Below are 22,423 nucleotides of genomic sequence, written 5' to 3' on the forward strand. Positions count from 1 at the left end.
CCACAGCTTAGGGAGAGGCTGGACAGGCAGCGCGGGTCCTGAGCAGGGCTCCCGGCTCCACCTTCCCGAGGCAGCTGCGGCTCGCCTGATCGGCCCCCTGCCTGTGGGCTCTCCATCCTCAGTCCCTGGGCTCTGCCTCCAGCGCATCTTGAATCACAGGGCGGCGGGCGGCCTGCCCCACCCGCCCCCCGCACGTCTCTGGGAGGACAGAGGCCGACATCACGCCTCCAGAAGCAGCCAGTCCTGGGCCTGGAGCTGTGACCACCGGTGTCCCCCCGTTTTGCAAAACGAAGCTAATAAAAGGTGTCTACCTCACGGTGAGGTTTGTAAAGATTCAACGACAGAAACATCATGTTCTTCATATCAGAAACTAGAAATCAGTAACAAAAAGCTAACTGGAAAATCCTTAGACATTTGAAAATTAAACAGAAACCTCTAAATAGCCACAGGTCCAAAGAAGCCCCCAGGAAAAGTAGAAACGAGCCAAGAAAGCACTGGGCACAAACTGAAAAGTGAAAGCACTTTCACGGGGCTGTGTGGTGGTGGGTCGGTCCCAGCGGGTGCAGCACCCGGGGGAGGGTCACACGTGCAGAACACACAGCAAAGCCTCTAGAACCAAGTGCCTCAAAAGGCTGCCCACCAAAGCCAAGGCTGAGCGTCCCTCAGGCAGGGCTGTGGAGGGTGCTGGGGCCTGGCCGCCTGCCAAGCAGCAGCTGCTCGGGAGGAAGGCGGCCTGCCTGGGGCCACTGCACCACTTATCGGTAGCTTGACTGCCGCTGGTTCCAGGTGCCCACCTGGGTCGGCCGTGTGGGCAGAAGGCAGCGAGGCGGGTCCGCCCCAGTCCCCGTGGCCGCACCAAGACCAGCGGCCACCTGGGAGCTCGTGGCAGGCCCCTCGGTCTGAGCCACAAGCACGTCTCGTGGAAAGGGCACCCCACATCCAACACTGAGGCCTGGGGTCCAGGGGGCTCCTCGGATCTCAGGGCCCAGCCCGCCGGCTCCCGACGCGGCCAGAGGAGGCCCCAACCCTCTGCACACTGCCCGGTCTCTCGGGGCAACATCACAAGAGCCTGGCGGCTTGCTTTTTAACAAAAAAAAATAAGCCATTCCTTTATTCCTTCAAACATCCCAATTTGTGCCTGAGGACCAGCCAAGCCCCTCTGGCCTCACGGTCCCTGCTAGCGGAGCCTCCCCAATCTCCAGCTGCTTTGCCTTTCTCCGGAAGGGTCGGTGAGGGGCTCTCCGGGCAGGTGGGCTCACCAGGGTCCAGCACGGCTCCTGCCTCCTGGAATGCAAAGATGCTCTGATGGTGGGGACACCCAGACTCCCAGCCAGACCCCATGGACGGTGCTGCAGGGCAGGAACCAAAGCTGGCACCATGCCCCCTTTGAGGGCACAGCAGAAGCAGGTTGGCTGCCCACCTGCAGTCCACACAGGGGCCATGCTGAGAGCAGACCCTGGGGCCTGGGTGGGCTTCCAAGGGACCCCCCCGCCGTTCGCATCCCCTCTGTGGACCCATGTGCCCTATTCCAGGAGCCAGGACCTCTCAGGGCACGGCGCCCACCATGCTCAGGGGAACTGGCTCCTGTCTCTGGGGACCTGTGGACCTGGACAGAGTCCTTCCCCCCCGTGGGTTCTCCACCCCATGAACTCAACTAATCCGTGCTGAGGATCTACTTGTGCCTGTTGTCCGCACACTGGGGCCCCAGCAGCAAAAACTACGTTACTCCCCGTAAGGGCACACGTTCATGGCAGAAATGACAAATATACATATAGACCGCATCAGGTGTAGAGAGCAGAGTGCCATCAAGAAAAATGGACGCTGGGACAATGGCACTGCCTCAGGAGAACAGTCATAGACTGCATCTCTGAGGAGGTGATCACTGAGCAGAGATGTGATCGGACAAAGGGAATGAGCCTTACAGACAGAGGAGGAGAAAGCTAGGCAGAGGGCCCAGCAGTGCAAAGGCCCTGAAGCACATGTGTGCTAGCAAGAAGGAAGCACCAGAGCCTGGGGTGTGGAACCCAGCGGATGAGGGGGACTAGATGGCCCTTCCCCGGGGGCCTCCACAACCCCGGGCCTGCCCCCAGAGGCCTGTACATACCCACACCCCACCTAACACCATCACACTTGATGCGAGCTGCTAAGGGCCAGCCTGCCCTGCATCTGGACAGCTGTGGCTCCCACGTGCCCAGAGCGGAGCCACGGGGAAGGCCCGCGCTTACCCTGCGCTCACACCAGCCGCCTCCTCTTCCGGGCGTGCCAGGCGTGCCTGGTTTTCAGCACATCAAGGTTGTCAGGACCATCCAGGCAGTAAGAGTCAGAACCCTGCCCGGGGTCTGGGGCTCCCTGGAAAAAAAAAACCCAGGCAGAGGACAAGAGTGACTCCCTAGCAGAACAGGCAGGGAAAGTGGGGGCCGTGAGGAGTCACACCAGGGAGGAAGCTGCAGTGCCAGGGACGTGCAGCTCCTCAGACCTGTCCCCGCAGAGACACTGTGGCTTGCAAACAAACTGAGGCTCCCGCAAGAGACACGGCCACATGCGGGCTCTGGCTTCCCACCAGCCCCCCAATCCCCTTGGGGACGCCAGAGAGCCAGCCTCCCGTGTCCCGGTTCTTCCAGCCAGGCTGGCAGGGCAGTGCCGAGGAACGCAGGTGGATGACAGTGGAGAGCCTGCACGCAGGCCAGGGGACAGGAGGCCCTCCCCCCTCACCAGCCACAGACGCTGCCTCCGCAAAGCCCCAGCTGGGGAAGGGCCACCCCCTGCAGGAGACCCAACCTCCCTGACGTGACACACAATGAGGTGGCCCGGCTCTCCTGCTGGCCCCAGGAACAGGGTCACAGGACATGTGCTGGGAGCCCCGTGGGCACACGCAGCCACAGAGGACATAGGGACACCTTCCTGCATGTCTATATCAGGCTTCTGACTAGGGAATAAGGAAAGAGGTTTGCCTCTGTGGCTCAGAAAGCTCTTTTGGGGTACACGGTGCCAGAGGTGACAGCTAGAAGGACACCTCGGTGTCCCCAGAGGCGCAAGAACAAGCGCAGGCCCACCTCTGTGGAGTTAGCACCCCAATGCAGAAGCCCGTATGTGCGCGGGGAGCACAGGGCCCGAGGTCACCCGCTCCCTCAGGCAAGGCTTTGTAGTGGGGGCGGCAGCCCCAAGAGGGGCCAAGGGGCTTCGTGAGTGTAGAGGTTCCTTCCTGTTTTCCACACTGGCCTCAAGGGAGGGCCACATCCACACAGACTGAACAGGCCTGGAGCCAGCTTTCTCCTCCCCAGCAACCAGTGGGCCAGCTCTGCTGCAGCGGGTGGGGGCCTGGGAGGGCATCCTGGGCACAACCGGGTGGGGGCGCTGCAGACGGCCACGGGGCAGCGGGGGGGGGGGCCTCTGTGCCCACGGCCGCCTACCTGAATGGGGATGGTGGCTGCCGGCCCCGCCCGAGGACCACTTGGGGAGCAGCCATCAGTGAGCTCCAACTCCCCCAGATCATCCTCACTCTCCGGCTCGGCCCTTGTGGCCACCGACAGGGTGGTGGGGACGCCGTGGGGAGACAGGGTGGCCAGGAGTGCGGGGAGGGTGAAGGCTGCCAGGAACCGCGCCTTCAGCAGCAGGTAGGCCGGGCTGCCCTGGAGCTGCCTCTGCACCTGCCCCAGCGAGGCCTGCAGACCTCCGGCTGCCCCACTGGGCACGAGGCAGGTGGCTCTCCGCTCCAAGGCCTTCTTGCGTAGCAAGAGTCCAGACAGGGCCCGCAGGCTGCACAAGGCTGGGGGCTGGTAGGGCAGCCTGCTCCCTAGCGGGGGCACGCACACCCCCTGCTGTCCCCTCAGCCAATCCCGCACGGCTGCCTCACTCTCCTGGGACAGGAGGTCCAGGTCCAGGGCACCCCTCTCAGGCCCAGGCCGGGGTGGGGGTGGCCTCTCTAGGCACAGAGGTCCCGTGAGTCCCCCTGGCCCCGGGTACCCCAGTGTCCCTCCTGGGCCACTCCCAGGGCTAGTGCCAGCTTGCAGAGGGGGTTGGCTGGACCACGCGGGTTTTGCCTCAGGATGGTCAGCCAGAAGCGTGGCCTGGGAGGGTATCCTGGGCACAGCTATTTCCCTGGCCACTTGGGCCTCCCCGGGGAAAGGTCCCCCAGGGGCACGGGCCACGTCACTGCCCACTTCCACAGAACTTTGGGATTGGCAAAGCATCGGAAGGGTCGAGAGGTCTGTCCTGGAGAGAGAATCTGAGTCTGTGTCCACGCTGACCGGGGGCTGCCAGGGGTGGTTCAGCCCAGGGGGCCTGGGGCCCTGGCCTACCTGCATCCCAGGCAGGGAGGACGGCAGAGTCACAGACAGTCCCTTGGGACCAGAGGTCCCTGCCGCCCCAGGAAGGCCCACCACGGCTGGCACAGGGAGCAGCCCCTGGGCTGTGAGCACCCAGGTGACAGGCAGAGGCGTGCTGGCCGCCACGTGAGGCCCACCCTTGAGGGTGCCCAGAGCTGGTGGCAGGCTGAGGGGCTGGAGAGGCAGCTGAATGGGGCTGGGGGCTGCCGGGAGAAAGAGTGGTGCCTCAGGCAGGCCCTGCTTCCGGGACGCGGCTGGGGCCTGAGACTGTCCCAGGCCACCCTGATGGCCACTCACAAGGACCTGGCTGGGAACTGGAGCTCTGGAGGCAGCAGGGGCAGCCTCTGTGGAGGCCAGGGTGTGGTCCAAGACTGGCAGGGTGGAGGGTCTCTCGTTCTTGCCTGAAGTACTCAGCCCCACTGCTGCAGGGATCCCAGGCCCAGAGAGCGCCGTGTCTGTGGCAGCCGGGCCCGGGGCCTCGGGGGTGGGGGGGGCCTGCGGTAGACGGGGCTGGAGGATCAGTGGCGAGGACAGCAGCAGCTGTGGTGGGAGAGCCACGGTGCCTGGGGCGGCGGCCTTCCTGGCCCGGGCCTCCCGAAGCCGCTTCTCCCGGAGCAGCTCAGAGACGGTCTTGGGCTTGGGCCGGGGGCCACACGGAGCTGGCGGGGGCGCTGGTGGCCTGGACTCCGCATGGTAGGGCTGTAAACCCCTGCTCCCTTTGTGGCCGGTGCTCTGCTTTGCAGCTTCTCGCGCTGGCGGATTCCCGGAGCTGCGGCCTGCAGAGAAGACACAACACAGATGCAGATGAGCTCCACGCGTGCGGACTGCAGACGTGCCTCCCCCATGTCCCATCGGAGGGCCGTCCTGGAGGGTGGGTGGCTGCTGGGAGTACAGAGCAGGAGCTTTGGCATCTGATCTGCACGTTCCCAGACCTCCTCGAGCTCCTGCTGCAGCCAGGGCAGCAGGGCCCGCCGGGTACCGGCCACCAGCCCCGCGCCTTCGGTATCTTCAAAACAACGACCACTGGGCACCACCGCCCTCCTCGCGTGGTCTCCCAGCCCCCAGAGCCTTGCACGATGCTGCTGGTGTGGGGAGGCTGGTGGCAGCCAGCAGCAGAGGCCCCTCCTGGATGCCCCGGGCTGGCTTATGTGCGGAGTAGGTAGGAGCTCGAGGAGCTGCCTCTGCCCACTCCCGCCTGCCACGCTTCTGCCACTGCTGTGGGATTCGGACAAGACCTATCACCGGGGCCACAGCTGTGCCCGTCAGAACCCGAGATCCAATACCCCCTTCCCATTAGATTAGATGGTCAAGACAAGAGAAGAGACAATACCTGTAGGATTCTGCGACGAAGACACCTGAAAAACAAGAGTGTGCGTCTCAGGGAAGTCCCAGGGCCCAGACCCGCTCTTCTCCACCTGCAGCAAAGCCTTCCTTCTGCTCTCACCTGCAGTGGGAGCAAGGCCCAAGCACCAGGGCCGGCCTCCCTCCCTCCCCACATCCTCCTACAGGCACCACTGGGTGAGCTCATCACAGTAAAGTCAGACCTGTGTGGGGTTTGAGAGAGAGGCAGGAGCTTGGCTCCCCAGGCAGAAGGACTCGGGGTCTCTGGGGCCTGGATGGCACCACAGGGCCAACTTGGTCGTTCTGTCATTCCCTTCAGTTGTTACTTGACCCAGGAACATGACCTCTCGCTGACGGACCCCACACCTGGCATCCCACCCCAGCAGGGCCAATGCCCAGAGCAGTAGATGCCCAAGAGCTTGGAGACCTCCACGCAGGGGCAGCACGGTACCAGCTCCGCCCCCTCCCACCCCGACCTGTTGTGAAGCCCTCAGGGCTCCACACAGATGGGCAAACACCTCCTAGAAGGGTTGCCGTGAGAGGCCCAAGAGCCAGGAGGGCTGCTCTCGGGCTGGACCAGCCTCCCCTCCAGGGGACCCGGGAACGCCTCCTGTCTCTTACTCTCTGGCCGGACAGCTGCTACCCACCCTAGCACTGGCCCTGCCGTGTCGGGAAGAGGAGGGAGGGTGGCAGAAACCGGGTGCTCACCCCTACTTCTCACCTGTAGGAGCCTGGGCACTGGGTCCCGAGTGCCAGCCTGGAGCAGGGCAGGGGTCTGGGCCTTCCTCTCTCGAACGACCTCCATGCACCCAGCAGTGTCAATCTGGAACAGCTGAGGGACGCGTGTGACACGTGCACGGCACACGTATGACAAGAGCCTGTCCCCCTTCCCCGCCCAGGGCCAAGATGACAAGGGCGTCTGCGATGAACTTGAGCCAGCTCTGACCACTGCTCGGGGTGGGTCCGGAGTCCGGCACAGCCCCTCAAGGCCATGACCCCTTTGCTCAGCCCCCGCCTGGCCTCAGGGCCCAGGGGCATCAGAGTAGAGCCCCCTCTGGGCCGGGGTCTCCTTTCTCTGAGCTTCCATTTACACACTGGGGCTCCCAGCACCCCCGTCCCTTCTCAGGATGGGGTTTAACTGATGGTGGCAGGGACGGGGCTGTCCCTTCCACAGCGACTGGCCTGCTAAGCGTCGCAAGCCACTGAAAGACCCCTTCCAAGGATCTAAAACTTCAAAAAGTTAGACTTTAAGAAATGAATCCATCTTCACCCAAAGAAAACCAAGCATAAAACAGGAAAGCTCTGCCTACGGGCCTTCTCACCTGGATAAAGATGGTGAACGCGGGAGTGCTGGCCAGCTGGGCGTCTCGCAGCTGCTTCCCGATGCCATCGGCTGAGGGGACAAGCGCACACATGTGCGGTTACCAAGGCCCCTCTCCCTGAGGCCCCAAAGAACCCCACATCCATCTGCCACCAGGCTCAGCCAGAAGGAAGGGCAGGAGCCCAGAGGGCAGGCCGGCCCTGACTGGCCTTTGGAGCCCCCCCCCAGCCCGAGAACACAACCAGCTCTCCAGAAACCTGCACGCAGGCACCGCCCACCCGAGCCCCGAGAAGACCCTTGCTAAGGCCCAAGTGGCTGGTCATTCCCACACTGTCCCTCGTGTGCTAAGCAAGAAAGAGACAAAACCCAAACAGCCCTCCAAGGGCATGCTTTCTAGAAAGACGAGATCGGCACACGGGTCCCTCCCCGTGCACCCTCTCCCCAGCAGGATCACCCCGCATCTGCCCTGCGTCTCCCCCCCTGGCCCCACAGGAGGCTCTCAAAGGAGCCCTCCCTGGGGCAGTACCTCGGGTGTGCACGGCGGCAGGCCTCCGGCGGGTGCAGGGCAGGACAACGTCGCCCACCCACGGGCTCATGGCCACCAGAAGCTGGCGCTCAACAAGCCTCCTCTGCAGGGCGTGTCCCCGCCACCGCCGCCTGTTCCCGACCGTCCTGTGCCACAGCCGCCGTACACGGGGCCCGGCCACGCTGCTGTCACTGGGGCTGGCCCCCAGGGACGGGCTGAGCGGGCACGGCTGCCTCAGTTTCTTCTTCTGTGTAAGGAAGAAAGACACCTGGGCTTCCCAGCCAGGCTGAGCTCCGGGACTGCGCATGGCCCCCTCCCATCCTCCACTCCTTCCCTGGACTGGGGAGGGGCCCCGGGCCGACAGGGCAGTGGCGGCGGGGGGCGGCGGGGGGCTCCTACCAGAGCCTGGCACCGGCGGGCTGTGTTGGTCCTGAGCACCTGCAGCACGCTCTCCAGTGGCACCTTCAGCAGATGACTCCCACTCTAACGAAAAGACAGCATGAGGCTGGGCGCGTGGGGGGCCCTGGCGCAGGGCCTTCAGAGATAGCACACACGCCCCTGCGCCCCGATCCCAACGCGGGGGGGTGGAAGCTCTCTGAAGCATGGTGGCCTCAGGCGGGTCCCTGAGGCCTGGCCACCCACGCGCCTGCCCGGCTTGGCTGCAGCCAGCACCAGCAGAGGGCCCCTGCTCCCCCGGCCAGCCCCCAAGCCGATGGCACCACGTGCAGTCTTCCCGGCTGCCTGGACAGCCCGCTGTCCCCTCAGGTGCCCCAGAGTCTCCAACCTCTCCCAGGACAGGCCAGCCTGCTCACCGCAACTCCGCACATGGCCAGAGCCAGGGAGGCGGCCAGGGCCCGGACACCTCGGACGCTGACTGGGACAGGCATACACAGGGCCAGGGGACAGTGGGACCCTGCACGGGAGAGGTGTCTGGACTTCCGCAAACCAAGGGGACACCCTCCTGCTTGCTGCCCCCGCCCCACCCCTGCTCGGGGACAAACAGGTCAGAAATGACTCCCAAGTCTGCGGGCCCACCCGGCAGGGCCCCGGCAGCTCTCCTGCACAGCCCGTAAAGCAAACCTGGGGAAGCAGAGGCTGCTGCTCTGAACACGAGTCTGCTGAGGACCAGAAGCCAACGTTCTCTGGAGCCAGGACGGGTGTCTGCCCCGCCGCAGCCAGGAACGCAGCTGACGCGAGCGCAGGCCGGCCCGCTGTGCCTCAGCACCAGCTGGGTGACCCCCGAGCAGCCACGTGGGGTGCACTGGGGTCTGGGACCTACCTCGTCTGCCGGCTCCTCTGAGCTCGAGAGGTGCGTGTCCGCCGAGCCTGGGTACCCGATGCCTCTCACACTGGTGCCGTGGGTCCCGGAGGGAGTGTGTGCCTGGCCCGCCTCCTCTGCGGGACCCGAAGCTGTGGGGCGAGCAGCTCTGCCGGCCTGAGGCTCGCTGGAGGCCCCGGGAGGGCTGGGGGGGGCAGCACGGCGTCCTGGCCAGCCCCGGGCTCCCCCTCCGCACAGCTCACTGGCGCTCTGCCTGGCAGGCACCCACAGGTCCATGTCCGGCACGGTGTGCTGTGCGGACGGCAGCGCCTGGCCACCTGCCCCGGCCTCTGGGGCTTCCTCTGGCTCCGAGTCCTCGCTGTCCCCGCTGCTGCCGTCCCCGCTGCTGCCGTCCGCGCTGCTGCCGTCCGTGCTGCTGGAGCTCCACCGCACGCTGCCAAGGGGCCGCCGCCGCCTCCTCCCCCGACTCTGCTTCTTCTGTGGGGAAGGGCTACTTGGAGGCCTCGGCCGCCCAGGGCTCATGGACCAGGGACAACAGGCAGGCAGGCCAGCCCTTTGGGGAGAGACCCCAAGCAGGCTTGGACACGGCGCGCGGGGAGCACGGCCCCCCGCTCCCCCGAATGCTCTGAGGTGACAGCAGCTGTTGGAGAGGCCGGGGCTCTCTGCCCTTGGCTTCCGGGAAGAAGAGATGCCAGACGTCCCTCCTCCCCTCCCCGCCCGGCGGTGATGCTGGTCCCACGGGTACAGGGCCTTTGACTGACTTATGGTAAAGCCTCACCCTGACCATGATCTTCCACTTGCTCAGACACTGGGAGCCCGTCCGATGGGGTAGTTCAGAAGCTATTTTTGCCCAGTGACCTACAAAAGCAAGACAACGCAGAAGTTGCTTCCCACGGTCTTTGATGACACGTTTACAACCTGAACAAGAGGCTCTTCTCGCAGACGCGCAGTCTCCCGTAGAAGACCTGCACCGTGTTCCGTGAGAACACGCGCTCCGCTGCACGCTGCTCCCCACATCGGAGAAGCTCTGTGACGAGCGGGCCTTCAGATTCTCAACGGATAATCAGCCCTTTAGCAAGACTCTAGAGAACACACAGATGAGGAAAAAAACCATCTGCGTTTATGTAAACACGGACCCTGTGATTCTGCCACACCCCGGCTTCTACACCAAACACGGCAAACTATTCACTCTCCCGATCCCATGGGGGGAGGACGCTGGGGCCTTGTTTTCAGGGCAGTGTGACTCTGTGCCACACTCAGGATTCTGCATACACCTGAACTTGGCAACGCCACGTTTAGGGTCTGTTCCTAAGGAGATGCCGCAGATAATAAGCAGATGCAGCGACCGAGCCCTTGGCTCCTTCCAGCTCGGGGGCAGAAATGAGAAACAACGGAAACGTCCGTCAAGAGGCAGGCGGCTGAGGAAGTTCTGTGCTCTTCCTCAAGGAGACAGGATGCGGGTATCGACAACAACGGGAGAACACAGGACACGTGAAGACAGAAGAACATTCACAACGGACAACAGAACGCTAAGTGAGAAGTGGTGGACTCCGTGAACTCACACCGAGTAACTCAACTTTAAAAAAACCTGCCCTAGAAAAAGGCCCCGAGAGTGGGCTGGGCAGGTGCATGTGGCCGGCAGCAGCCACCTCCAAGACAGGAGTGGAGTGACGGCGCTCCTGAACTTTCCATCCCGACCGTTCCGCAGTGCGCAAGGGGGAAAAGCTGCTGCCCACTGAGCCGGGGAGAAGCTGGGGACAGGGAGGCAGCTGGGGTCTCCGCGAGCCGCGCCTCCTGGGGGCTCAGGGCCTGCAGAGGCCTAGGACTCACCAACACCGTACTTCTCGATCAACTCAAGCAGCTTCCCCTCTTCACTTGCGTTCCATCGTCCCTTTTTCAAGCTGAAATGCAGTCGTCTGAGGTACCTGAAAGCGGGAAGGACACGGGGGTGTTTCGGGCACCAGAACGCCCTCCTGAGGCTGTCCCCGTTCCCGCGGCTGTCCCCATGCCGGCAAGGGCTCCTGAGACCCGGCACCAAAAGCTCAGTGGACGAACAGAAAACACAGAATAACTGAACTTCGTGAAAATTAAAACCTTGATGCGTCTCACAGGATGCCACCGAGAAAGACGGGCAGATGAGGCCTCGGATATGGGACTTGTAGCCGAACACGTATCAACTCACACAAGCCCGTGACACAAAGACAACTTGCTTTTTTAACTTGGCGAACGACAAAAATAGATGTTTCTCCAGAAAAGACACGCAAAGGGCCGGTCAACACACACAGACGCTCAATGCCAGGAGCCGTCAGGGAGCCGCGAACGGAAGCCACTGAGACGCCACCTGACACCCCACGCCTGCCGGAGCCGGGGCTCCCGGGGGCTGGTGAGGGTGTCTCCCACCGGGGCACAGGGTGGGGCTGCCGCCGCGGGAAACCACGGCATCACATGCCCTGAAAACCCCACTCGCAGGCACACGTCCAAGAGCAATGAGCGTGCCCGTCCACAGACGCTCCCGTTGCCAAGGCGAACCCACGGGGGGTGTGTGAGGACTTGGTCTGCTTATCTGTTCAGTCCTCTCTACACCCAACGCGGGGCTCGAACCCATGGCCCCAAGATCAGGAGTTGGGCGCTCACTGACCACGCCAACCAGGCGCCCCGGGGTCTCGTCGTCAAGGCCCAGCGGTACCCTAGCGTCCACCCAGCTGGAGAACGGCTTCTGTCGCTAACCTCTTCCTCCACTGACACGGTCGGCTCCTGCCGCGCGGCCACCGTGACCCCTGTGGCTATGACCCCGCGTGCGTAGGTGCCCGTGTGAGGCCCGGCTCCCGGTTCCCGCGGGCGGGCGGGCGGCAGTTTGCCGGCAACACCGCGGTTCCACGGCTAACTGCCCAAGGAAGCGCCGCAGCTCGTCCGCGGCACCCACACCACGCACGCTCCACACCCTCGGCTGCACCTGCCCTTTCGTGCGGCCTTAAAACCACCGTCCCGATGCGCGAGGCGGCGTCCCGCGGCCGCTCTCCCCGTGTTTCTACAACGACTGACGACACCAGGCCGAGTCTCATGCGCTCTCTGGAGAAGGGTCTATTCGAGCCCTCGTCCCTTCCCTCAGTTGTTTGTTGTTGTTGGGAAACGGCGTTTCTCTGGGGGGTGGTCACAGCGTTCTGAAGTTGCCTGGGGGTGCGGCTGCACAGCTCACCGACGACAGTAACCCCCCCCAGAACCGCAACCCTCGGATATGGGACTTGTAGCCGAACACGTGTCAACTCACGGGAGTAAGCTGCACAACATACAAATTATGTTGTTATGAGCCGTTAAAAAAAAACCAGACTGAGAAAAGAACGTCGCCAAAGCGGCCTTCCAGAGACCTTGCCGTCAGGGGTCTGGAACAGGAGCTCCAGCAACAGGGTCAGGGAAACGCCCCCTGGGCCCCCTCAGGTTGAGCCCGTACAAAAGTCTGGTTCACAAAAACCAACAGGCACCCTGCTTCCTGACCAGACACCCCGGCTACGCAGGACTCCCAGGCCACCCCAGCCTCCGCCAGCAGAACCCCTGGGGCCACAGGCTGCTCGCCCACCCTCCAGCCTATCTGGAAGCAACCCCAGCAAGGCCTCCCTCACCCAGCAGGGTCCAACTCACCGATCTCGGCACTGGGCATCGCTCCTACCTGGCACCTCTTCCCGGATTTTAAACCAATCCTGCTCCCCGTATTTGGCAACTGCTCGAAGCAACTTCTGCAGGAAAGGACAGCGAACGAGTAAGGCCTCTGCAGGCAGCCGTAAGCTCCCCAGCCCGCATCAGTCCATTTCAGAAGGGACAGTGGGCGCCAAGGCTCACATCCCAGAGAACGGCTCTCCTTGGCTTCCACGACCGTATACTCACCGCGTCTTCCTCTGGGGCCCAGAACCCCTTCTTCAGGCTGGGGTCCAAGCTCTTGGTCCACCGATAGATGAGCTGCATGGAGTCTCTCCCTTCCATGTAGTAGACAACTGGGGACAAAGGGACCTAATGGGCACCGCGCTTCCTGGGTCACTCAGCAAGGAGCTGCTCTGGTCACTAGTCACTGGGCCATGGGGTGCGGGGGCTGGGTGACCCCAGACGTCCCCCTCCAGCCCCTCATGCCTGTCATGACTGAGCTGCCTCCACCCGTGAGGGGCCTTGCGTCTGGAGGCTCGCGAGCCTCAGCGGGGAGCACAGGGAGCAGGGCCCACACGGACACTCACTTCTCCGGTAAGGGATGTGGCTGCCGACGCGCATCTCCTGGACGAGCTGGGTGAGCAGGCGGTCCTCCTCCCGCGTCCACTCCTTGCGCTTCAGAGCCTTGTTGTGCTGCTGATACTTCTGCAGGCACTGGAAGGCGCTGCGGTTGGTCTTCCAAGGCCCCAAACCAAAGCAAAGGGGGTGTTACTGGGTATGCAACCCCCGCAGAGGGACGGCCAGGGTGCTGTGACCCAACAGCCTCATCGCCCCTAGCAGACCCTGAAGGGACAGTGGAGAACCTGACAAGAAGGCCATGGAGCACCAGTCTGCACATTCACAGACACACAGCGTGTCCAGAAAAGTCCGTAACGCTGCATTCACAAGACCCCAGAGCGACACTGGACTCAACGGGCACCACCAGCTCAGCGGCCTGGAGGAGGAGCCTCCCTGCAGAGCTCGTGCCTCTGACGACCTAAGGGCTGCTCTGTGGCCCTAACCCTGGGGCCCCGACGGGCCTCTTTGGGGTCGCCACCCCAGGGAGAGCTCTGCAGTGACTGTATCTCGGCTTCATGTGGGCTCCAGCTCAGCACATAAACCACCAGTCTCCACGGCAGACGCGGTCGCCCAAGCCTGTCCCCTCACTTACCCCCTTATGGGGAAACTATTTCCCAAAAGCTAACGAATGTGATTTGAACTCTCTTTTTTCCTGAAGAAAATCCTGGAGTTACAGAGAACACGTACAGTTGGACGCATGCAGTCCACATGCCCATGAGGTTTGGGTTTGGTGATGCCTTTTAAGACACAACACCAAAAGGCTGGTCCTTGAAAGAACGGATCAGCTGGACTCGGCTAAGACTGAAACCTTTCGCTCAGTGGAAGACGTGAGAAAAATGAGAAGACAGACCGCAGACAGGAGAAAACGCTCGTAAGACGTGTCTGGTAAAAACTGTTATTCCAAATACACAAGACTTTAAAACTCAGCAAGGGGCGCCTGGGGGGCTCAGTTGGTTAAGCGTCTGCCTTTGGCTCAGGTCCTGATCCCAGGGTCCTGGGATCGAGCCCTCCATCGGGCTCCCTGCTCCGCGGGAAGCCTGCTTCTCCCTCTCCCACTCTCCCTGCTTGTGTTCACTCTCTCTGACAAACATTTAAGATAAATAAATAAATAAATAAAACTCAGCAAGAAAACAATGATTAAAAATAAACCAAAAACCTACACAGATGCTTGGCCAAAAAAGACACGCAGATGAGAGCTAAACCAGCACGTGCTGGTCATCACGGAGATGCAGAAGCAAACGCGACACGAACACACGCCTGTGAGAGCAGCCCAAGTGTGGAGCCCGGACGCCGCCACAGGCTGGTGAGGATGCGGGGCAGCAGGACCCCTGCTTGTGGCTGGGGGTGCACAGCACGGGGTGGCCACTCTGCAGAACAGACCCAAACATCCTCTCAGCATACAACTGCTCCCTGGTGTTTAGCCAAAGGACCTGAAAACTCACATCCACACGAACGCCTCGGCACAGATGTTAACACCTTCACAACTGCCAAATCCTGGAAACGACCAAGATGCCCTCAGCAGGTGGAGGGACAAAGCGAGGTCCATCCAGACAACGGGGTGTTTTTAGTGCTAAAAAGGAATGTGTGGGCAGGCCGGGAAAAGGCCTGGAGGCACCTCAGCTCCTGAGAGGGGGAAGCCGTGGGGACAGGCCCCGAGCTCCAGGCGGCCCTGGAAGAGGCACAGCAGGGGCGGCCGAGCACTAGTCTGCAGGAGGCCGCCCCGCGGACACGTGTCCCCGTGCGCTGTCCAAGCGCACACAGGGCAGCCCCCAGCAGCACAGCCCTGACGTGCACATGGCTCTGGGTGCGGCGGGGGGTCAGCACAGACCTGTCCTTGGTTGAACAGAAGCACCGTTCTGGGAAGGGATGATGCTGGTGGGGGGCGAAGGACACAGGGGAGTCTCCGCACCTTCCTCTTGGTTTTACTGAGAACCAGCGCTGCTCTAAACCAAAACCCTAAATAAAGCCCAAAAATGAACAAAACAGAGACTAAAAATGACTTTAAAAGCCCGACTTACCAAGCGTATAAAGCTAAGTGTACGTGCACCAGGTTACTCAGCAGCCCGGTACGTGAAACACAACCAGCAGAAACACAAGGGGGGAGCGTGCCTGAGGCCGGCCCAGCGCTCCGGCCAAGCGGCTCCACAGACTGAGCTCGGCAGAACAGACAGACCATGTGCCACCCCAGGATCCATGCCGGTCTCTGCGCAGCTTCGGTTTCGTCAGTTCGCTGCGATCGTGTGCCTGTCTGTGGAGTGACCCATTCAAACACGCGGACTTTACTCCTCACCCTCTCAGGCCGTGGGCCAGTGAAATTCAAACCAGAGCACAACACGAGGATTCTTGCGACACTTAACCACGTACAGACGAGAAGGACCTCCCTACACAAACTACGGTCTGAAAAAGCAGCAAAGAGTCCTAGTTCACAGTGAGCTGTTCTCAGAGGGGCGAGCTTCCAACACCTTCACAGTGCAGAGAGGCTGAGTGAAACTCTTGGTCCTCACCTTAGAAACGAGGAAAACACCACAAGGGCCCAGAGGAAACCGGGAAGAGTATTCCCCTCAAAACCCACCAGGACCAACTCCTGAGCTTGATGGAAATAAGGAACGATCCAGATAAGCCAGGCCCTGGGAGGGAGGCGGAAGATGGGTGAGCACTCAGAGACAGATGGAGGCTAAGGAGCCAGAAGCCTCCAGAGACCTGGCCCAGGAGGGGCGGAGAGGCTGTTCTCCCTGCAGGCCACACCCTCAAGAGCCGCATGATGAAGCAATCTGCTAGCTCCCAGTGCTGGGCTGTGACACCCAGCCCGTGGCGACCCCAAGCCCCCCAGCCTCCCAGCCGTGCATCCGAGGCCCCTCTGGTCCTCACCGCCAGCTCCTTGGCAATCTTCTGCCACTGCAGATGGCCATGCTTGGCTGCAAGGGCCTTCAGCTGGTCTACCTCCTGCCCGCTCCACTCCTGCTTGTTGATGCTCGGGTGCTCGCAGTTCTGCCAGAACTTCCGGATCTCCTCCGCACTGCGGCCACCCTCAAACTGCACCAACAGAGAAACCCAAGCTGCAGGGACTATTGCTCGCGGACGGCTGGCGGCTTGGCACCCGGGGAGAAGTGGGGTCCCAGTCCAGGTTGCCAGGACTCACACACCCAGAAGTGGGGGTTCGGCTCCAAGCACGAAGCCTGAACCTTCACACTCATCCGTCTCTGAAAAGGCTACTCACCCCAGCGGGGTGGGCCTGACACTCGCCTGACCAGAGGCTTCGCGGCAGGTCTGGCGGCCACCAGGGACTCAGCCTGACTGCCTGAATCTGACCTTGCCGATCCTAGCCCACGCCCTCGGCTGCCAGGACGGTCATGAGCCGCCATCAGCCCAGTGTTGCCCAACTTACGTTAACGTTAGAAATCTTCTCCCAGTCGTGGCTGTCCAGCCTGTTCCCCAGCAAGGCCTCCTCTGGGAGTTGCCTGGAGACAGGGACAGGCTGCCAGGGTCACGCCGGGCCTTCCATGCCTCTCCCCAGACCACAGCCTCCCTGTAACACCCAGCTCACCGAATGTCCTGGACTTCCCTCTCTGCCTCCCTGCTCTGCTTCTCCAGGACCTGCCTCTCTGCCTCGCTCGTCACCCTACTCCGTTTCTGGTGCAAGTACTCAAGCCTACGGGGCAGGCAGAGACACCAGGGTTACCCACGTCACGGCTGTGCTCCGGGTTGGGGGTGGGGGGGGAGTAGGAGTGGGCGTCTTGGGGCCAGCGCAGTTTCCCTGAGTACCCAGGCATGCACATCACTCCACAGGATGAAGCCGTGCGTCAGGGAGCACACACCGGAGCCTGGCTCCGACTCCAAGCCTGCCTTGTGCAGGCAGGAGGCTGCCCGGCTTCCCACCCACAGGAAGCAGCGACACTCTCTCTCTTGCTGTCACTGCAGTTGCCTAAGACACAGACGATAACTTAGACCGCGGGTTCGACGTCCCAGCTGCCTGCCTTGGACCCGGCACGCAGGGAGGTGTTCTGCGGGCAGCCTGGCGACAAAGCCAGGGCCTACTTAAGCCTGCAGTTGCCCCTTCCGGAGTCCAGGGAGGAGGAAGCCATCCCTGAAAAATCCTGACCCACACATCAAGCCGTGAGACTAGGGGCAGCCCCTGGGACCCCTGGCCCAACCCCAGGTGCTGTGATTTGGTCACATGGTGTCACCCCAGCACAACATAAAAAGTCTCACAAACGGTCCGTGTTCAGAACAGAGAAAGTGCCCGAGCTGCGTGACTGAATGCGGCCACTCGGCCTGCCCAGTTCTCGCATGCCCGACCTTGAGCCCAGCTGCGTCTTTGGGGAAAAGTTCCAGGGATCAGCACCTCTTCTGCTGGGAGCAGGGGGACACGGCCACACTGAGTGCCTGTGACAAAGCATCCAGCCCGGGGAGGCTGACGTCCGTGGCTGTGCTCAGACTTACTTCAGTAACTTGGGCTGAAGCAGGCGCTGCAAGCGGTCGCTCACCACTGATCTTCGGAGCAAGGCCTTTTCCCAGTTTTTCCCTGACAAGAAACAATGACATCAGCAGCGCCTTCCCCTACTTTCATGTGAGAAAGCTGTGGGCACAGGACCAGGCCAGGACCACAGAGCTGGCAGGGGGGCCGGCTGTGGGCCCAGGGCCCTCTGTCCAGCGAGCAGGATGCCCTGGCCCAAGCTCACAGCTGGGCCCCTGGGGCTGGGTGTTCAGGAATGAAAAGGGAGACCAGCGAGCTGTGGGGATGGTAGCCCCACATGGCCTGGGACAGGCAAGGGCTTTGAGGGGCCAGTCCCAATAGTTAGGGCCCAAAGGAGCCCACAGAGCCACAGGAGGGCGTCTGAGGAGAGGCAGGGCTGTGGTGCTGAGGCCCCAGCCAGGGCACTTACACTTAGTCACCAGGAGCTCCTCGAAAGCCTTGATGCCCTGGGCAGCCTTCTCCCGCGTCTCTTCATTGGCAGGAGGCCCCTGCCGGGCAAAGCAGTGTCACACCGTGGACAGAACCAGGTATGCGCACCTCACGGGCTAAGCATGTCGCTCTGGGGCCTCACTAAGACTCTGGAGCCCTTTCCCTCAGCCTCCTCGAGCAGCTCGGCCACGTGGGAGGCCTGGCACCAGACACTTGGGCCCAGAGCTACTCCCTGGTGAGTGGCTGGGGGCCGTGAGGAGCATGGGGTGGGATCAGCGGCTCCACAGGACCTCGCTACCAGGCTGCCACGATTCTGCCAAGCTGCCCCACCCACGGTGCCACCTCTTATGGAAATGCCCCCAGGGTTCGTCTGTGGAGCAGAGGTCAGCTTGCCATATTCCAGGGCTGGAGACCCTTTCACCACTGGCAACCAAAAAGAATTTGAAGGAGGCTGGAGAATATCACCCCGAACAATCCAAGGGAATTCACAACACCCACAGCAGGTATGGAACCGAGAGCTCCTTCCCATGCAGCCTGACCCCCCCTCTCTGCCCTCCCTAATGAGAGCTGGGCCCCTGCTACTCACCACTCCGGTCACCCTGTCCTTGAAGTAGGGCTTCATGAAGTGCCCTATGTACAGATTCGGAGGCAGGCTCTTGCCGTCCTTCACCTTGGAGGCTTTGGATCCTGCCAGGTCACACATGATCTCCTCCTGTGGCAGATACAAGGGGCCCATCTGGGGTCAGGCAGCAGCGACTCCCTTTGTGAATGGGACCCAGGCAGTCAGGGAACAGACATAACTCAAAGCCCTGTTCTGGAGTGTCTGGCCATGGGGGTTCTGAGGGCCAGGCCCTGTCCTACCTGCTGCTCCTGGTTCTGGGCCAGTAGGAGGCTGACCTCTACCAGCCTCTCCTGGATGACCTCCTGGTAGACCATGTTCAACTGCAGGCAGGTCTCTGGGTCTTCAGGAAGGGTCTTTTCCTTGGGGTCATCCTCACCATTGCTGGCCTCACCCCACCTCTCCTCTTCCTGGTTACAGGCGGGAAACTGCAGGTGAGGAAGGAGGCATGCAAACGCTGCCCCCCTCGTGACCCAGGGCGGCACAACGAGCCTCTGAGCTCACGCTCCGGTCCCTGGGCCAGCAGGAGACCACCCTGATGTGGGACTATATCCAGCATGTGCACGTTCCACAACTTAAAACAAAGAAAACAAACATCTGGAAATATATCTTGGGTGGGAAAGTACGAAAAGCTAAATACTGTCCACTTCCCACAATAAATGTTTCTATGGAACTCAAGGCTCAGAACGGGCTCGTGTGCCCTCGTCACTAGCAGGGGACGGTGAGCCCCAACACGTGTGAGGACGGCCGCTGCAGCACCAGCAGGACTAAAACCCAGGAACAGTGGGCAGGACCGTCAGGTGAGGAACTATAGTAAATCTAAGCCAGAGGCACTACCCGGCCGTTAAAAATCAGAATCAACCCTGTACCTGCTGTCTTCGTGAAAAAACAAAAAACAAACTGTAAAAATTCTTCAAATTAACATGAAATTCTAAAATAAACAAAAAGTAGCAATAAAAACTGGCCTGACTGAGGGACTATGTGCCAGGCACCGTCCTGGGCAATCACACGCACGGACTGACTTGTGCTGTGAGTACCCCACTGCACGCTGGAAACTGAGGCACAGACAAGCAGCCTACAAGGGGCCAGACCCAGGCAGCACGCTCAAAACCTTCCACGTGTGACGCCATGCCCAGACACACACGTGTTATAGAGAGCTTAGGAAAGTCAGGAAACACAAACGCCAAACCTCGAACAAAGGTTATCCTAGGAACGATTCTAATTCTGGTGGCAAATACTTTGAAACATGTCACTTCCGGTAACACACACACAGAAACACCGAGATGTGCTCACAGCACTCCCTCCTTGGTCTTGGGCCCACCGGCAGGGTGGAGTCTGCCTTGGTGGGCACCACAGACAGCCCCGGCCAGTAGTTACCGAGCCTGGGGAAGCAGCAGCCTCTGAGTCCTCCTCTGGCAGTGAATCTGTGGGAACACAAGCACACCGTGTGGGTGACCGGCAACAGGACTCCGTATCTGCTAAAGAGATGACCAGCAGGTGCGGCACAGGGTCTTTCCTGACTGCCACAGGCGGGGGAGGGGCTGAAAGGCCTCAGGACAAAACTGGACCTTCCTTCCCCAGCAGCCGGTGGCTGAGCGCTACTCACTGACTCGGCAGGAAAGGCCCTGAACTGATGGCAGGGTCAGCCAGAGAGGGAAGACGCACCAGGACCACGAGGGGAGGCCTCGAAGGAGCCAGCCCTGTGCTGGGGGTGCTGGAGTTAGTTGGGGGCGGGGGCGGGGCCGAGGCCCTGATTACAGGTGAAAGGCAGCCCTGGCGTAGTCCGAAACCCTGAGAAACAGCCTCAGAGCTGCACCTGGTGCCGGGGAGAGGCCTGAGGGCCCAGTTTCTCATAGATTCTGACTGTGTGGGCAGGCCTCCAATCAGAGCTGCGGTGAGGGGCCTCAGGGCCAGGGGAGCACCGAGGACAGCACGTGGGGGTGACACTCTGCTGTCCAGCATGGTGGCAGCGGACAAGCTGAGCTCTGGAACCTTCTGACTCCTGAGGACAGCCCGCCAGCCTCCCGAGACAGCGCGCACACTCACAGCCAGCAGGTCCGCGGCCAGCTAAGGAGGAGCGCCAACAGGCCGTCTCGGGGAGTAAAGGCAGAGATCAGTGCGGCCGAGCACCCTGTTCGTCTGGAGGGCAGATGGACGGGGTCCAACCGTGGCCTGTGAGAGCTTACCTGCGTCAGAATCCAACGTGAGACCAGACTCCGAGACCCCCACTCCGATGCCCGAGGAAGTGGGATCCAAAATCCTCTCAAGCTCCGCGATCTCCTTTGCTATCTTCTCTCTTTCAGCGTCTACGTCCATGACTTCTGCCTGCCGCTGGGACAGATCACAGGATTTCACGGACCGTCCTTCACACGTGCAGCCCGTGGGGGACGACAGACGCCCGACCGAAGCCGGCGGTCCCGCTCGGGGGAGCCCTGGACCATTGACCTGACGCCTCCCACACCCCCGAAAACACCCAGGTTGCTCCCCTAGGCGCTGAAGCCACGTGGACGTGGCCTGCCCGCTCCGAGCCTGTGACCTAGGGGGCCGGAGAGATGGGCCCCAACGGGGCCCCAGGGCCTGGTCTCCGTCTTCCTCCGCCCGGCCGGGCACCGGGTGCAGACACGGCAGGGTGTCATCGCGAAGGCACCCCAGGACAAGAACGAGCCCCAGGCCCTGGGAAACCTGAGCCCAGGAGCCCAGCGGCAGGCACGGCCGGTTCCGGGGACGCAGCTGGCACGGCGTGGCGCCGGGAAGGCCGCCCCCGAGGGCAGGGACCCCGCGTCTAGAAGGGCGACAGCCTGGGAGGCCGAAGCGGGGTGGAGAGCCGGGAAGAGCCGGGGGCCCAGGAGGCTTCGCGGAGGAGCCGCACAGGAGCTCGGCACGGACCCGCGGCCGGAGGCCAAGCCAGAGGAGGACCCCGCCGCAGACCCGCAGCCGCAGCCGCCGCCGCCGCGCTAGCTGCACACTCCGGGTGGAGGGAGCCGAAGCGGCCGACGGCCCGGCCCCCCGCCCTGCTCCTCCCGCCACGGCCGGCCCCGTCCCCGGCGACCGCGCTGCCGCCCTCACCCTCAGCCAGCGCCACCGCCCCCCACGCTTCCGGCGGCCGCACAACCGGAAGTCCCGCCCCGCGGCCGCAGCGCGGGGCACGCCGGGACGGGGCCGGCGAGCGGACGAGTGCTGCCCCCGCGCGGCCGCCCTCGGGACTGCCGAGCGCTGGCCGGCGCGGGGGTGGCCGGCCGGGCGGGACCTCCGCATCGCCGAAACTCGCTCGCTCGTGTCTGCCTGTGCTAACTATATCCGGGGCTGTCGATGCGCAGCCAGTGAGCAAAGTGGCCAAGGGCTCAGTGCTGCCGCGGCCTGGCCCGGGGCAGCCGTCGCCCAGGACCGGAGCCCGCCCCAGGTCCCAGTCCCCGCGCCCAGCGCGTACCTCTAGGCCGTCCGGGGCCGGCCTGCAGTTGCTCCTCCTGGGGGCGTGTGCGGGGCGGGGGCAGAGCAGAGGCGCCACCCCCCAGAGTGCGGTGCGTCTCTGGGATGGGGGGGGGTATGCTGGCTGGGGCTCGGAAGAGCAGCCGGGGTCCGCTGGAAACCAGCAGAGCGCCTTCCCTGGTGGACAGAGCAGGCGGAGATTGCAGGCCGAGGCGTGGGGTAAGGGACGCCCCCGAGAGCCAGATTGGAGAAACGGACGGGTTGCACGGGGCCTGGAAATCCAGAGGCAGAGCTGGACGTCCACACAGTTTAAGTCTCTTACCGTGAGCACTCCAAACACGGGGAACAGCAGGAAGAGCCTATGTGTGCACCGGGCCGCTTACTTCATCTAGACCCTTCGGCACCCACAGCCCCCCTGCCTGCCCTTGCAGA

General features: G+C 62.5%; 1 protein-coding gene across 2 annotated transcripts; it reads right to left on the minus strand.

Moving 5' to 3' along the window:
- Window positions 1-1,101: 1,101 nt before the first annotated feature.
- On the minus strand, window positions 1,102-21,025 carry SNAPC4 (small nuclear RNA activating complex polypeptide 4). 2 transcript variants are annotated; one of them, XM_021691041.2, is made up of 23 exons: window positions 20,752-21,025; window positions 19,943-19,989; window positions 18,808-18,975; window positions 18,533-18,658; window positions 17,927-18,005; window positions 17,484-17,565; window positions 16,588-16,692; window positions 16,429-16,501; window positions 15,912-16,076; window positions 13,013-13,160; window positions 12,672-12,778; window positions 12,429-12,523; window positions 10,623-10,717; window positions 9,571-9,650; window positions 8,793-9,269; window positions 7,913-7,996; window positions 7,514-7,760; window positions 6,989-7,059; window positions 6,388-6,498; window positions 5,656-5,680; window positions 3,411-5,101; window positions 2,226-2,349; window positions 1,102-1,284 (listed from the first exon to the last, which is right to left on the minus strand). In XM_021691041.2, the coding sequence occupies exons 1-22, from the start codon at window positions 20,879-20,881 to the stop codon at window positions 2,233-2,235; spliced, it is 4,323 nt and encodes a 1,440-aa protein (XP_021546716.1). In that variant the 5' UTR covers window positions 20,882-21,025; the 3' UTR covers window positions 1,102-1,284; window positions 2,226-2,232. The 2 variants fall into 2 exon arrangements, with proteins under 2 accessions (XP_021546716.1, XP_021546717.1); XM_021691042.2 differs by lacking the exons at window positions 16,588-16,692; window positions 19,943-19,989; window positions 20,752-21,025 and having other exon boundaries at window positions 1,109-1,284; window positions 18,808-18,910.
- Window positions 21,026-22,423: the final 1,398 nt, after the last annotated feature.

Source organism: Neomonachus schauinslandi, chromosome 13 (assembly GCF_002201575.2).
Source record: "Neomonachus schauinslandi chromosome 13, ASM220157v2, whole genome shotgun sequence".
In the NCBI taxonomy this organism is placed as follows: Eukaryota; Metazoa; Chordata; class Mammalia; order Carnivora; family Phocidae; genus Neomonachus; species Neomonachus schauinslandi.

Bases quoted from the DNA above. Each gene is read 5' to 3' on its own strand.
- SNAPC4 (XM_021691041.2), bottom strand. From the start codon at position 20,881: ATGGACGTAGACGCTGAAAGAGAGAAGATAGCAAAGGAGATCGCGGAG. The intron at 13,161-15,911 runs GTGAGGACCAGA...GGGCCTTGGAAG, and splicing joins AGATTGCCAAGGAGCTGGCG to ACCAACCGCAGCGCCTTCCA. The intron at 10,718-12,428 runs GTGAGTTGGACC...TCCCGCTTTCAG, and splicing joins GATGCCCAGTGCCGAGATCG to GTACCTCAGACGACTGCATT.